The sequence below is a fragment of the Magnolia sinica genome, chromosome 4 (assembly GCF_029962835.1).
Source record: "Magnolia sinica isolate HGM2019 chromosome 4, MsV1, whole genome shotgun sequence".
Classification (NCBI taxonomy): domain Eukaryota; kingdom Viridiplantae; phylum Streptophyta; class Magnoliopsida; order Magnoliales; family Magnoliaceae; genus Magnolia; species Magnolia sinica.
The window spans coordinates 99,558,537-99,572,392 of NC_080576.1; the positions used below are offsets into that span (position 1 = coordinate 99,558,537).

At 43.2% G+C, this 13,856-nt stretch overlaps 1 protein-coding gene across 1 annotated transcript in view; it reads right to left on the minus strand.

Moving 5' to 3' along the window:
- Positions 1-957: 957 nt before the first annotated feature.
- Positions 958-13,856, minus strand: part of LOC131243492 (structural maintenance of chromosomes protein 3) — a 61,014-nt gene continuing 48,115 nt past the window's right edge. Inside the window, exons 28-29 of the mRNA XM_058242883.1 lie at positions 13,143-13,317; positions 958-1,389 (exon numbers count right to left, since the gene is read on the minus strand). Of these exons, the coding sequence (XP_058098866.1) occupies positions 1,199-1,389; positions 13,143-13,317 (366 nt within the window). The 3' untranslated portion in view covers positions 958-1,198. The remainder of the gene's footprint in view (positions 1,390-13,142; positions 13,318-13,856) is intronic.

A 13,856-nucleotide genomic window follows, 5' to 3' on the forward strand; every position in this document is an offset into this window, starting at 1 on the left:
CATAATATTTCATCAAAAAAGCATCTACAATTGAAAAGGAAATGAAAGATTGTGGTCTCAATATCATGCATGTTGCGATATCGATAATATCGAGATATTATCAATATTATCAATGAAAAATTGAACACCACATACAACCATGTGCCCAAGAAAAAAATATGAAATAAATATTTTTTTTCTAATAAACAAAATTTTGAAACAAAATTTTAATGATATCAATACGTTGGCGATATTATTGAAATATCATCGATACATTTATGATACAAGCATTACCTAAAATTTACATAGTCGAAAATATTGACGATACATTAGCGATATTAATGCATTAACAATAAAAGCGACACCTAGAATTTACATAGTTGAAATTATTGACGATTACATTAGTGATATTGATACATTAGCAATGCTTAGCGATATATTGCTAGTACCTAAAATTTCTGGTACTACCAATGTTATCGGTATCGCTGAGCTGGATATAAAGATAATATCGGAGATATTTCGATAATATTGGAGATAATTTGAACGCTGGTTGTTCCTCAACCACCCAACATTTTCTCCCATAAAGCATGACTAGCCTCATAGCTATCCTATAAAGTTTTCCTTCCAGATTGATGGCACACGACGATCACATAAAACTCCAGAAGCACATCTCCATTTCTTCCACTCAGCTTGAATTCTATGGGCAAAGAGTTGGGTGGAAGAAATGGAGATGTGCTTCTATAGTTTTATGTGATCGTTGTATGCCACTCTAAGTGAAAGGGAAATTTTATAGGATAGCTATAAGATGACCCATGCTTTATGGGACGAGTAATGTATTCAAAATTATTGCACTGGCTGTCCAGCATAACTCTTCTTCTAACCTAGGGATGGCCAAGATGGCGGGGATGTTACTAATGAACATATCTGAATTGCAGCATCGCAACCCCAAATGTTCGAGCACCATGCATACAAGGGCAATGAGACATGAAAAAGGAATTTCATTGTTCAACACTAACTGTATCACAATCATTACATGTAATCCAAGATCCAGATCATACGACATGTTTTAACTGGTTAAAGAAACCAAGGACACCGACAATCCTTAAAAAATTCCAAGATCCAGAGAAACATAATACAATTTGTATGCACAAGCAAACATAAGCATGCAGGCAACATGCGAAAATGTAGCAGGCACTTTCATATTCAGAGGTTCTCACCTTTAGTCGGTTTGGTGGGATTGGTCGTGCTCGATAAAATCTAGAGCTTCTTCCTTGGAAACAACATCGACACGGCTGACTCTGTTCTTGTGTGTCACCCCGTATATCTTATCTGCAACTTTTACAAGCTCTGGCCGGAACGTAGTGGTAATAAATTGAGTATTAGCCATGTCAGCCAGGCGGCGGATCATATCTTTAAAAGGAGTTAAGATTCCAATCACATCAAACCAAATGAACAAGGTGGGCTGAGAAATAAATGATAAAATAGTTGAAAAAGTAAATACCATGTGTTGTGGATTTCAATGCAGGTAAATTTGTTGAACAAAAAAAAAAAACCCTGTTCTATCTGTCAAACCTCGTAGTGGATTTCAATACAGAAGGGGCAGTTACTGTCCACATGAAATATGGGAAATTTACAAGCACTAAAATGGAAACCATGAAACCATGAACTCCAGTTGCTTTATTTGAGCCATCATGAATTGGACCTTCGAATTTCTGGTTGCCCCATGACTTACCTCCTCATTTGTTTTAATCTCATCATGAGCAAGTATGAATCAACTGGCTAGATCTAGGCCAGTCAGTGGGCGGGATGGCCCAGCAGGCTCCTGGGCATGTCCCATCACATTGTCATGACCTGACTGCTTCCCCAAGTGAAGACTGTGCAGATGGCCCGTCAGACTTCTGGGTATGTCACACCAGTGTCATGACCTGAATGCTTCCCCAAGTGTAGACCAGGCAGCACTAAACCCCATTTGCGGAAGAGTCAACCCACTGACCAAGTGTGATCAAGCTACTTGGAGGAGGAGCACAAACAAGATCTAAAGGCAAGAGAACCTGTATTGCATTAGAGAACTCAAGAATGCTTATGGCTTATGAGGTTACTCCTGAATGAGGAATCCTCTCCCTTACTTACGGCTAGGAACCTTCTAGTTACTTTACATGAATGGCTAGGGTGAAGCCAAACAGTGATCATCCAATGGCTATGAATACCTTAATATATCTTCTATTCTACACTACTTTAGCTACAGGAAACAACCAGAGAATTTTAGAATATTCCAAAGATCTCAAAATTTATAAAATAATAATAATAATAATGATAAAAAAAAAAAAAGACAGAGAGAGGAGAGAGCTTCTCTAGAATTCTCTATACCGTGTACATATTTAGTGTACAAGGAGAGATGAGGGCTTCACTATTAACTCATCTAGGAGCTTCACCATTACCTCATCCCTATGTAGGACTCAACCAACCATCTTTTCTTATTGCCAATTTCTTCCTGTGTCTGTGGCCTTGTTGAGGTAGGCGCGCACCATGTCCGCCTTCTCTTCCCAATTGCCATCCAAAAACGATGGGCATCTGAAATTCTTCCAGTATACCTGGCTGCAACCGTGTGCAATGTGAATGCTTGTTGTCTTGTTGCAAGTTCAAACAAGCTGCAGTGGGTGATTTGCTTATCTGCAAGTTGTAGGAGAACTAGGCCACATCTAACAACTTGGCCCAATCTCTTTGGTTGGCACTTACATAGTGCCTCTAGTATAGTTCCAAGAGCTTATTACATGCTCGGTTTACCCATCGTTTTGGGGGTGTAAGCATGTGGAGAAGTGAAGGTCAGAGCCCGACGTTTTGAATAGCTAAGTCCAAATTACCCAACAAACCAACGATCTCATCCACAACGATAGTTTGTGGCGCATCCCAATGCTTCACCACATCCTTCAGGAACAAGTGTGCCACCTCTTTGGCCATGCAATGCGTGCGTGAGTGCCTTGATGAACGTAGCATACTTCAAGAATTGTTCTACCACACCCCTTGGCTAAGGTTAAGATGAAGTCCATCGAGACACTCCAATAGCCTCTCTAGAATGGATAAAGTGCCCTAATAGGCCTCTCAGTTGCTGCTGCTCTACCCTGTCGTGTTGACAAACAAGACAAGTTCTTACTTAGCTTCCACACTATCAGCAATCTTCAGTTATTAGTCAGTTCTCGAATCCTCCCATAGTGTTTATCAAACAGCTCAGCACTCTTCTGTTTCTCTTCCTAACCTTAAACCATTCTTTCCATAATACGCCAGTTCCATCTGTGGAGTCTAAAGCTTAAACCATGGCATGGCAGCATGGCAGTAAGCAGTGACATTGGCCCAGCCTTCGCCTTCTTCAGTGGCTGACGTTGAAGCGTTCAACAGTTCTTCGGCCTACCACCAGCTGGACTTCCCTAATCGCAGGGAGTGACTGTGTTGAAGCTTCAAACACAGAGCTTGCAACAACTTCAAGTGAACTCAACGAGTGTGACGGAAAAGACTCGGAAAGTTTTATTATAAGAGTAGTTTTTTTTTCTCATTGGAAACGTTATCAGCATCTATCTTTCCGCAACTGAATGGGAAGATTAAGCTTCAACACCATCCCTCATATTAGGCCAAAAGTAGGTCAAATCCAATATTGCAAGCATGCGATGTTGTCTTCGGTGTTGCACGCAGCATGTGCCGTGATTCTTCCTGATTAATTCTTTACTTAGGTTTCTCAGATCTTGGCAGATAGAGACAATGGCCCTCCATGTGGAATCATCAATCTCTCACCCAAAAATCATCAGGCATTCCCCTATGATGCTAAATCTATTAGACTACTGGATATAGTCTTGTGGAAGTCCTTTCTTCATTCTATAATGAATTGTTCCTATTGATGGACCATGGGAATCATACATGACCCACAACATGTGTGGCCCACCTTGTAGATGGGCTGTGGAGATCATGACTATTCCCATAGAACTTTTCCATGTTGGTTTTAGTCTTTGTAAGTGTAAGGTTAAGATATAGTGTAATGTTGATGTAGGACAATTAGCCACTTGCACTACAAGCTTGAACTGATAGAGAGTGGCAAATCAATTCCTTTATCTCATAGCCCAGTCCCCACATCCCATGGGTTAGGACGTCAGCCGAACCCTCCTCGTGGGCCTCACTTCACATGGGCCCACCTCACACGAGTCACCCACCTCAAGTGTGTCCCCGCATCCCACAGGCTACCCCACTCGAACCCGTTATGAAAATGCCCCTACATTAATCATTCCCGGTGAGGAATCTCGAACACAAGACCTCCCACTCTGATATCACTTTGATGCGGGACAATTAACCACTTGTTCTAAAAGCTCAAACTGATAGAGAGTGGCAAATTAATCCCTTTATCTCATAGATCGGGCCCCACATCACATGGGTTAGGACCTCAGCCAAACCCCCCTCATAGGCCCCACATCACATGGGTACCGCCTCACACAAGTCACCCACCTCACACAGGCCGCCCACCCCGAGTGTGTCCTCGCATCCCACAGGTTACCCCACTCAAGCCCGATGTGAAAATGTCCCTACATTAATTACTGCTGGTGAGGAGTCTCAAACATGAGACCTCCCACTTTGATACCAATTTGATATAGGACAATTAGTCACTTGCTCTAAAAGCTCAAACTTATAAAGAGTAGCGAATCAATTCCTTTATCTCATAACTCAGGCCCCACATCCCATGGGTTAGGACATCGGCCAAACCCTTATTATGGGCCCCACTTCACATGGGCCGCCCACCTCGAGTGTGTCCCCGCATCCCACAGGCTACCGCACTCGAGCCCGTTGTGAAAATGCCTCTGCATTAATCACCCCCGGTGAGGAGTCTCGAATACGAGACCTCCCGCTCTGATACCAATTTAATACAAGACAATTAGCCACTTGCTCTAAAAGCTCGAACTGATATAAAGTGGTAAATTAATCCATTTATCTCATAGCCCAAGCCCCACATCGCATGGGTTGGGACCTCGGAACCCCCCTCGTAGGCCCCACATCACATGGGTACCGCCTCACATGAGCCACCCACCTCACACAGGCCGCCCACCCCGAGTGTGTCCCCGCATCCCACAGGCTACCCCACTCCAACTTGGAGTGAAAAATGCCCTTGTATTAAATGTTTGTGGTCTACATGCAAGAGGGGTATGTTAATCATTTCCTTTGTAATTATGAAAGCCCTAATAATACCAGAGAGTAGGGTATGCATGTGAGACCCAATTCTTCTCCCTCCCTCTCTCCTCTTCTCCCCTCTCCTTTTCATTTGTTTTGTTTTGTTTTTTTGCTTTTTTTTTAAGGTTATCCGCCACCACTGCAAGTCTACTCCATACGTTCCAAGAGAGGTGATGAAGTACATACCAATGTGTCTTCTGTCAATCCAGCTACCCCATCTGAAGATGATTCTCTTGAGTGTTCACTAGTACTGTCTACTAAATGTGATCTACCCATTGTTCTCTGTAAGGATATACGTTCTTGTATCCAACATCATATCTCTAATTTTGTTTCCTTGGATAACTAATCTCCTTTTCGATGGTTTGCTTCATCTTTATCCTCCATGTATGTTCCTTGCTCTTTCCAGGAGGTCTTAACAGTGATGGGTGGAAGCGGGCTAAATAAGAAGAGATGGCCATAGTTCAAAATCAAACTTGAACTAAGCTAAGTTACTTGCAAGAAAATGTGAGGTAGGGTGCAGATAGGTATATACCAAAGTACAATCCCAATGGCTTGGTGGATTGTTTAAAGGCTTGACTAGTTGTAAAGGGATACACTCCGAATCTAGGGGTTCACTACTCTGAGACCTTCTCTCCTATAGCCAAGTGTCATTCCATACATGCAATAATCTCTATTCTACAAATTTAGAATGGCCTCTATACCAACTTAATGTGAAGAACGCCTTTCTTCATGAGGATCTAGTTGAACAAGTGTAGATGGAGTAACCACCTGGCTTTGTCGTTCAAGAGGATTAAGATAAAGTTTTTTTTAAAAAAAAAAAAGATAACTGCAATTTTATTGAAAAAAGGAAAAGCATACAAAAAGGAAAAAGAAAAAACAACAAGGAAGTGAACTGCTGAGATAGCAGAGAGCTCCTAGCCACCGAGAAACGACAAATCGACCCTCTTTAAAACCTTAAAATTTACAGCCCATTCGATCACCAACTTTTTAGCCTTAGACCCTACGACCCTAACTGAGGACGACCGATCGTTAAAACACCTTTTGTTCTTTTCTTCCCAGACAACCCACTAGATGGCGAGGATAGTCGTACGCCAGATGATGGAATTGATTCTACCAAGCTTAAACCCATTCCAGTCAGACAACATCTTCACCGCAGATTCTGGAGTGCACCAAGTGACCGAAAATTGCTGACAGAAGTCAACAAGAATAGAGGAGATGAAAGGGCAGTGAACCAGTAAATGATTCACAGATTCTGCATGGCGCATACAACATAAAGAAATGTTAACTAGTTACATGCCTCTCTTTAACAAATTATCTATGGTGAGGATTCTATTTCGGCTCGCCAACCACCTGAAGCAAATGTACTTAGGAGGGGCTTGATACTTCCAAATGAATGAGGTGACGTCGCTCCTGATCTGCGCCGTTGGATAGATTGCTGCGTAGAGAGATTTGACAGAGAAGGAGGTTGTTTTCTCCAATGGCCAAACAATGCCATCAGGCTGAGAATTGATAATCTTTAATTCTGAGATACAATTTTGGAGCTCCATATATTCGTCAGTTTCACTTTGATTTAGATTTCTAGTACATCTGATGTCCCAAACAGAGTGATCGGGCATGGAAGAGCAACACCTGTTGATGAGAATATTTCTGTGAGGAGCAAGCCTGTATATTTGAGGGAATAGACACTTGAGGGGTTTTTCCCCACACCAAATATCTTCCCAGAACCTAATAAAAGCACCATTTCCCAACACATAATTGCTTTTGGAACAGACAGGGTCTTTCGCTTTTAGAACACCCCTCCATATGTAGGAAGCCTTATAATAGGAAGATTGTTTAGGCCACCAACCTCCCTGGGACACCCCATATTTACCCTTAACTATTGAACTCCACAAGGCTTCATTTTCCGAGGCAAATCTCTAGGTTCATTTCCCCAACAACGCTAAATTCATGAGCTTCGGGTTCTTGACGTTTGCGCCTCCCTCTCTGAACACTTTACACACTTCTTTCCATTTGAGCAAATGGAACTTCCTCTGATTTTCCTTACCAAACCACAGAAAGTCCCTTCTAATTTTGTTAATGCACTTAATAACCGACCCTGGACAAGTGAAAAACGACATAAAGTATAGAGGGAGACTAGAAAGAGTGGCTTTAATCAGGGTCAGCCTCCCACCAAGGGGCAAATACCGGCATTTCCAGGAAGCCAGGTACTTGTGAGATTTGTTAATGACCATGTCCCACATGTGTTTCGGCAGGGAGCCAATGCAAAGGGGCAGCCCAACGAAATATGTTGGAAAAGACTCTACGCGACATCCAAGGGTATCAACATATCTCTATAAGATGTGCTGGGGGACATTTACTTCGAGCAGTTTGGATTTACTGAAGTTGATCCTAAGACCCGAAACTGCTCAAAACAGCGGATAGCAATGAGAAGATTTTCGATTTTTTCTTCCGAGGCCTCTGAGAAAATGAGTGTATCATCAGCAAATTGGATATGAGTGAGTGGAACCGCCAAACCTGGCACTGATATACCTCGAAGAATACCTTGCTCTTGCCCTCTCTTCAACATTTGGTATAGCGCCTCGGCCATGATAAGGAAAAGATAGGGGGAAAGTGGATCTCCTTGCCGCAGACCTCTCGAGCTTTTGAAAAAGCCTGAGGGAGAACCATTGAGGATAACAGCGAAATGAGTCGAACCAATACACGCAGCGATCCACCTTCTCCATTTGAGACCGAAGCCCATCCGAGCTAGCATATACAGGAGAAATTCCCATTCGACATGATCATAAGCCTTGGGAACATCCAGTTTGCAAAAAACCCCTTCAGATTTAGACTAGTGGCAGGAATAAAGAACTTCATTAGCGATAAGGGCACCATCCGTGATCTGCCTACCTTTAATGAAAGCATTCTGATTATTGGATATGAGCAACCCGATGACTTTAGAAAGCCATGAGGATAAAACTTTCGCTAGAATTTTGTATGGGATCCCGATCAGACTAATGGGCCTAAATTCAGCGAAAGAAGTAGCACCCGCCACCTTAGGAATGAGCAAAATAAAGGTTGCACCTAGCCCCTTCGATAATCTGCCTCTATCATAGAATTCCTGGAGGAACGAGAGAACATCGATCCGAATAGTTTGCCAGAAAGTCTGGTAGAAACTGATTGGAAAGCCATCTGGTCCTGGAGACTTATCAACACCCAATGCATTAACTACCGCCTTGACCTCTTCTTCAGTGAATTGAGATTCCAATTGATTAGCATCAGCCACCTGCAAGCAACTGAAACAAATATTATCTAATTTCGGTCTAACCCAATTATCTGTCGACAGGAGATCTTTGAAGTGAGATATCGCGAGATCTGCAATCTCCTTTCTGTCCTCAACTCTGCTTCCCCCATCGAATACACTGACGATGACCTTAGACCGAGAGTGCATATTGGCCATATTATGGAAGAACTTGGTATTCTTGTCCCCCTCAACGATCCATTTGATTCTGGATTTAATCCTCCACGAGGATTCCTCTTCCTGAGCTTTAATTGAAAGCTCCCGAATTATAGATATGCACCTGAGCAGCATCTCTTTCGACATCAGACCATATTCGGATTCCATGTCCATTCTCTGGAGGTCTGATAGAAGGACTTCGATTTCAGCCTCTCTTTTAAGACTCCTCCTGCCTCCATTCCTTGAGCTTAGTCTTGAGAAGTCTGAGTTTAGATAGCAATCGATGACCAACATACCCTTCCACCTGAAAGGACAACCACCAATCAATGATCTTTTGCCGAAGACCCTCAGACTAGAGCCAAGTAGAGTTAAAACTAAAAGGTTTCGGGCCCCAATTATCTTCGTCCTCACTTAAGAGAAGAGGACAATGGTCCGATGTAGTGCAAGGCATGACGATTTGCTTGACTGTCGGGAAGGTCTCGATCCACTCCGAAGAGACAGGAATCTATCGAGCCGAGATTGGATTGGATTTGCCTGCCCATTGGACCAGGTGAATCTAGAACCCAGGAGAGGTAAATCGATGAGCTGCTCTTGCTGAATCCATTCGGAGAAGCGCAGCATAGCGGGGGAGGGCTTTCTACTTCTGGAATGATCCTCCGCGAAGCCGGTGACATTGAAGTCACCAACCACACACGAAGGACCCGAGAAAAACTCTCTAGCCAGAGTAAGCTCATCCCAAAAGGCAGTCCTGAGAGAGTCATTGTTAGGCCCATAAATAACAGTCAGCAAGCATTGAACAGAAGAAGACTTATCTTGGAGAATAACTGTCAACGAATAGGTGTCAGCAGTGGAAGAGATGAGATCCCACTTGGATGATTTCCATACAATGAGAATCCTGCCAGAACTTCCCACCGCGTCCACCGTTAAGTACTTTGCATCCCTTTCCTTCCACGGATAAGCCAGAAGGTAATCCTTGAAACGGGAGACCTTCGTTTCCTGAAAGCACACTACATCCGGGTTTTTTCTACTAATGGACGCTTTAATCAGGCTCCTTTTGTGTTTAGAGCCCACCCCCCTGACGTTCCAAGAAATGATCTTCATTGACTCACTACACTTCCCCAATTACCCTGACGCCTTGGTTTTGACATAGAAGCCGAGATAAAACCAAGGCTTGCTTCTAGCCGTTGCAACTCACGACTGCCTGAAATCTTGACTAAATGTTTTGGTGAAGATCGGCACTTCCCAATGGGTCTGCCTCTGTTTTCTATGCATTGGAATAAAGCAATGTAATCCTCCAGTCTATCCCCGAAAGACAGACCAAGGGACCTCCCCACCTTACCGATGGCTTCTCTGATCCATCGTTTCTTCTGAATTTTAGCTAGCAAGTCAGCTCTGTTCGTATCGGATGGTTGCAGATCAGTCTGGGAGTTGGCAATCATTTGCAAAGGTTCCGCCATAAGGATATGAGAGGGAGCGTTATCTTGGAAAAGAGTAATCAGGCCCATCTCTAGGGCACCAGGAGGAGATGAACAGGAATGGGAGTTGGGAGAGGACGGCCGCGATTGGAAATCAGACTGACTACAATCGGACAGGAGACGGCCGATCGATTCAGCGTCTTCAGACCAGGGGTTGGAAACAGGCGAAGAGATAGGAGGGTTGGAGGGGGTGATGGCTAAGGGGCCAGATGCTAATGTGGGCGGAAGGATGAGAGGCTTCCATTGGGTCCGAGTTCGAATGGGATCCACTACACGTATGGCGTAAAGAGGGAGAAAAGACCTAAGAGTCTGCTATCTGTCCCAAAACTGGACACAAGTGTCGATCGAGACGGTCCACGTGTTCCATGGTAAGCACGTATCTTGTCGAAGAAGAAACCATCCCGCTCTCCTCTATATCCACGCGTCCCTCATTGTGTGTCTCGATGGGAGAGACAGACAAGTCTTTATGAGCTCCTGACATGGGGCGATGGAAGGACCGGTCAAAGAACGGGCAATGTTGGTTAAAAGAGTGGGGCTCTGAATTACCTCCCAGACAATCGGCTGGCGAGTTGTCCTTCATACGTATGGATTCAGCATGATCGCCACGCGTCGATCCTTCCGAGATAGTCATCTGATATCGCAACGGACAGGGACGGCGAGGGAGCTGGAGGAGACAGCCGAGGCGTCTGGATAGCTCCACGTGTCACACTGGGAAGAGGAGAGGGGGGCGTCTCGTCTGGAAGCTGCAGAGATACTGACAGGGTCCCAAGACGGTGCTCCGCTAGAGCACGGAATTTGTGTGCCTACCTCCGGAGAAGGTTGACGGATCATCGTCTGCTCCAGCGAGAGACCTTCTCTGATTCATCATAGGTCACCCCAGCGAGGAACCGGATCTTCATTCGCTTCCATGATGACCGGAAAGTCGAAGCTGCGGTCTTCGACGATCACTTTCACCGACAATGGCGGAGTAAGATAAAGTTTGTCATATAAAGAAATCAATTTATGGATTAAAACAGTCTCCTCATGCTTGGTTCAAAATTTAGTATGGCGATGCTTTAGTTTGGGATGAAACGTAGCCATGCAAATCATTCAATTTTTGTTCAACAAAGTAAGATAGGCACTGTCGTGTTTGTTGTATATGCGGATGATATCATTGTTATTGGTAGTGATAGTACATGTGTTTTAAGCTAAAGCAGCTCTTGTAGCAAAACTTTTGCACAAAGGATTTAGGTTACCTTCGATACTTTCTAGGTATTGAGGCAGTAAGGTTGAAGGTGGGAATTACCTTGTCACAGTGGAAGTATGTGATGAATTTGTTAGAAGAGACGGGTCTAATAGGGCTAAGCAAGTTGAAACTCCCATGAATAATAATTCAAAGTTGAGTATAAATGAATGAGAACTATTTGAAGAAACAAGGAGATATTACCCGCTAATTGGCAAATTGATCTATTTAACGATTACACAACTAGACGTCTCTTATCCAGTCAATTTATGCAGGCTCCTCATATGTCTCATGTGGAGGCCGTGCTTCGCATATTTAGATATTAAAGAGAGCTCCTAGCCATGGAATTCTCTACAAGCGAGATGGACTTCTTCGAGTAGAAGGGTTTTCTGATGTAGACTGGGTTGGTTCTCCTTCTAACAGGTGGTCGACCATAGGTTATCGTACGTTTGTAGGAGGAAAACTGGTTACATGAAAAAGCAAGGAGCAAAATGTTGTCGCTCGGCCCAATGCAAAAGCAGAGTACAGGGCTATGGCCCATGCAATATGCAAACTTGTTTAGCTGAAGATATTAATGTGTGAACTCGGGTTTGTAGTGGATACTCCTATGAGATTGTACTATGATAATCAAGCAACATCCCGCATTACCAACAATCCAGTCTATCATGAAAGAACCAAGCACATTGAAGTCGACTGCCACTTCATTAACGAGAAAGTTGCTACCAAGAAAATATACACATCGTTTGTCAAGCCCCAAAATCAAGTGGCATATATGTTTATGGAGGCTTTAAGTTAGACTCATGTGGACAGATTCTTTGTCAAGCTGCGCATCCATGATATATGTGCTCCAGCTTGGAGGGGAGTGTTGATGCATTGTGACTACATGTGTGGGCCACCCTAGACATACGTGTGGTCCCACAGTCACTCATGCGGTCCTTGTATGTTTGGGTTCATATTGGGCCTTTGTCATATGTTTGGGCTATAGCCTTTAGGCCCATAAGTCATGGTTTATTTTTACTTGGGAGGGGTATAATTGTAACTTTCTTGTATTAAGTACTTGCCCAAATTATAATAAAAGAGATGTCGCGGGCCTGTGGAGCATTTTAAGCTCTCTCCTCTCCTTTTCCTCTCACTTTTCTTCTTCTCTTTTTTCCATCAATTACTACACACCTCATATAGGACCAGGAAAACTTTTAACTACTTTACATGAGTAGTTAGGATGAAGCCATGTGGTGATCATCTAACGAGCAGGAAGACTCTAGAAATCTTCTAGACTATTCTACACTGCTCTAGCTACAAGAAGCCACTAAAGAATTCTAGAATGTTGCTGAGATCCCTATATGATTCTAACCTTCTCTAGAATTAATTGCATTATGTGCATAGCATCTTTGGGTACATAGAGAGCCAAATTTGCCTCAAGTCCATGAGCTCGGGCCATGAAGATGTCCAGTCAGCAACAAGAGGCCAGGCTACAGCCTAATTTTTGCCTGCAGGCCAGGTTTGAACCCGAATTTCAAGCCCGGAAACGCACTGGTCATGCTTGCACTGAACCTATAACGGCCCGAGACCAGCCCAGTCAGGGTCAGGCTCATGTGGTGCAAGTGAAGCCCATCATGCACATAATAAGTTATAGGGGTCTTTTTTTTCTTTTTTTTGAAGGCCATGTTATAGGGGTCTTAAAGAACAATCAAATGAGGGAAGAGTAAAGGATTATCAAATGAGAGGAGTGAATGATCTATCTATTCAAGAAAGGATAATCAAATGAGAGAAGAACGAATGATCTAACTATTCATACAAACATAATCAAATGAGAGAGAATGAAGGATACTTCCAACAGCAGTTCTGTACTGGGGATCTAATGCTGCATCAATCTCGTCAAATAGATAAAATGGTGCAGGATCACAACGCTGTATGGCAAAGATCAGTGTCAACGCCACAACGGTTTTCTGACCACCAGATAGTTGCTTCATTGACTGAGTCTCCCCTTGTCCAGTGAAAGAAACCTATCATAATCCAAAGAAAGTGAGATCAATAGCAACCACAGTAAAGACAAACAAATAGCTGATTACAAACTAGAAAAGCATGAGAATACTTCAAGAGAATGGCCATTATTCTCAAGATTTGAGAAAATTCCCCCATGCTTTTTTAGCATAACAAAGCACCTGTAACAGCATATTTTGCTTTGGGCTATTTCACAACAATATTAATAGAAACGATAGTTTCTATTACTGGCCAACCTATATTGCTGGGGGAAAAAAAAAAAAGCAAAGAAGATGATGATGAGTTTCTGTCACTGGATGTGGTATTCAAATTGAGAGGTTTCGCCTGGGAAGTGTCACCAAAACGTGTTGGGTGACAAAGCAACGAATTTTCAAGATGGTTAATTGTTCTAGAAAATAAAATAAACTTAGGATTGCATGCACATTAATCACAGACTGATCTCACGCTGCAAAAAAGGCTTCCAATTGCAGAAAATATGGCCAAGCCTTTAAGGACATCTTGTGCATTGAGAAAATTCACAGGCATATAAAAATGAATCTTT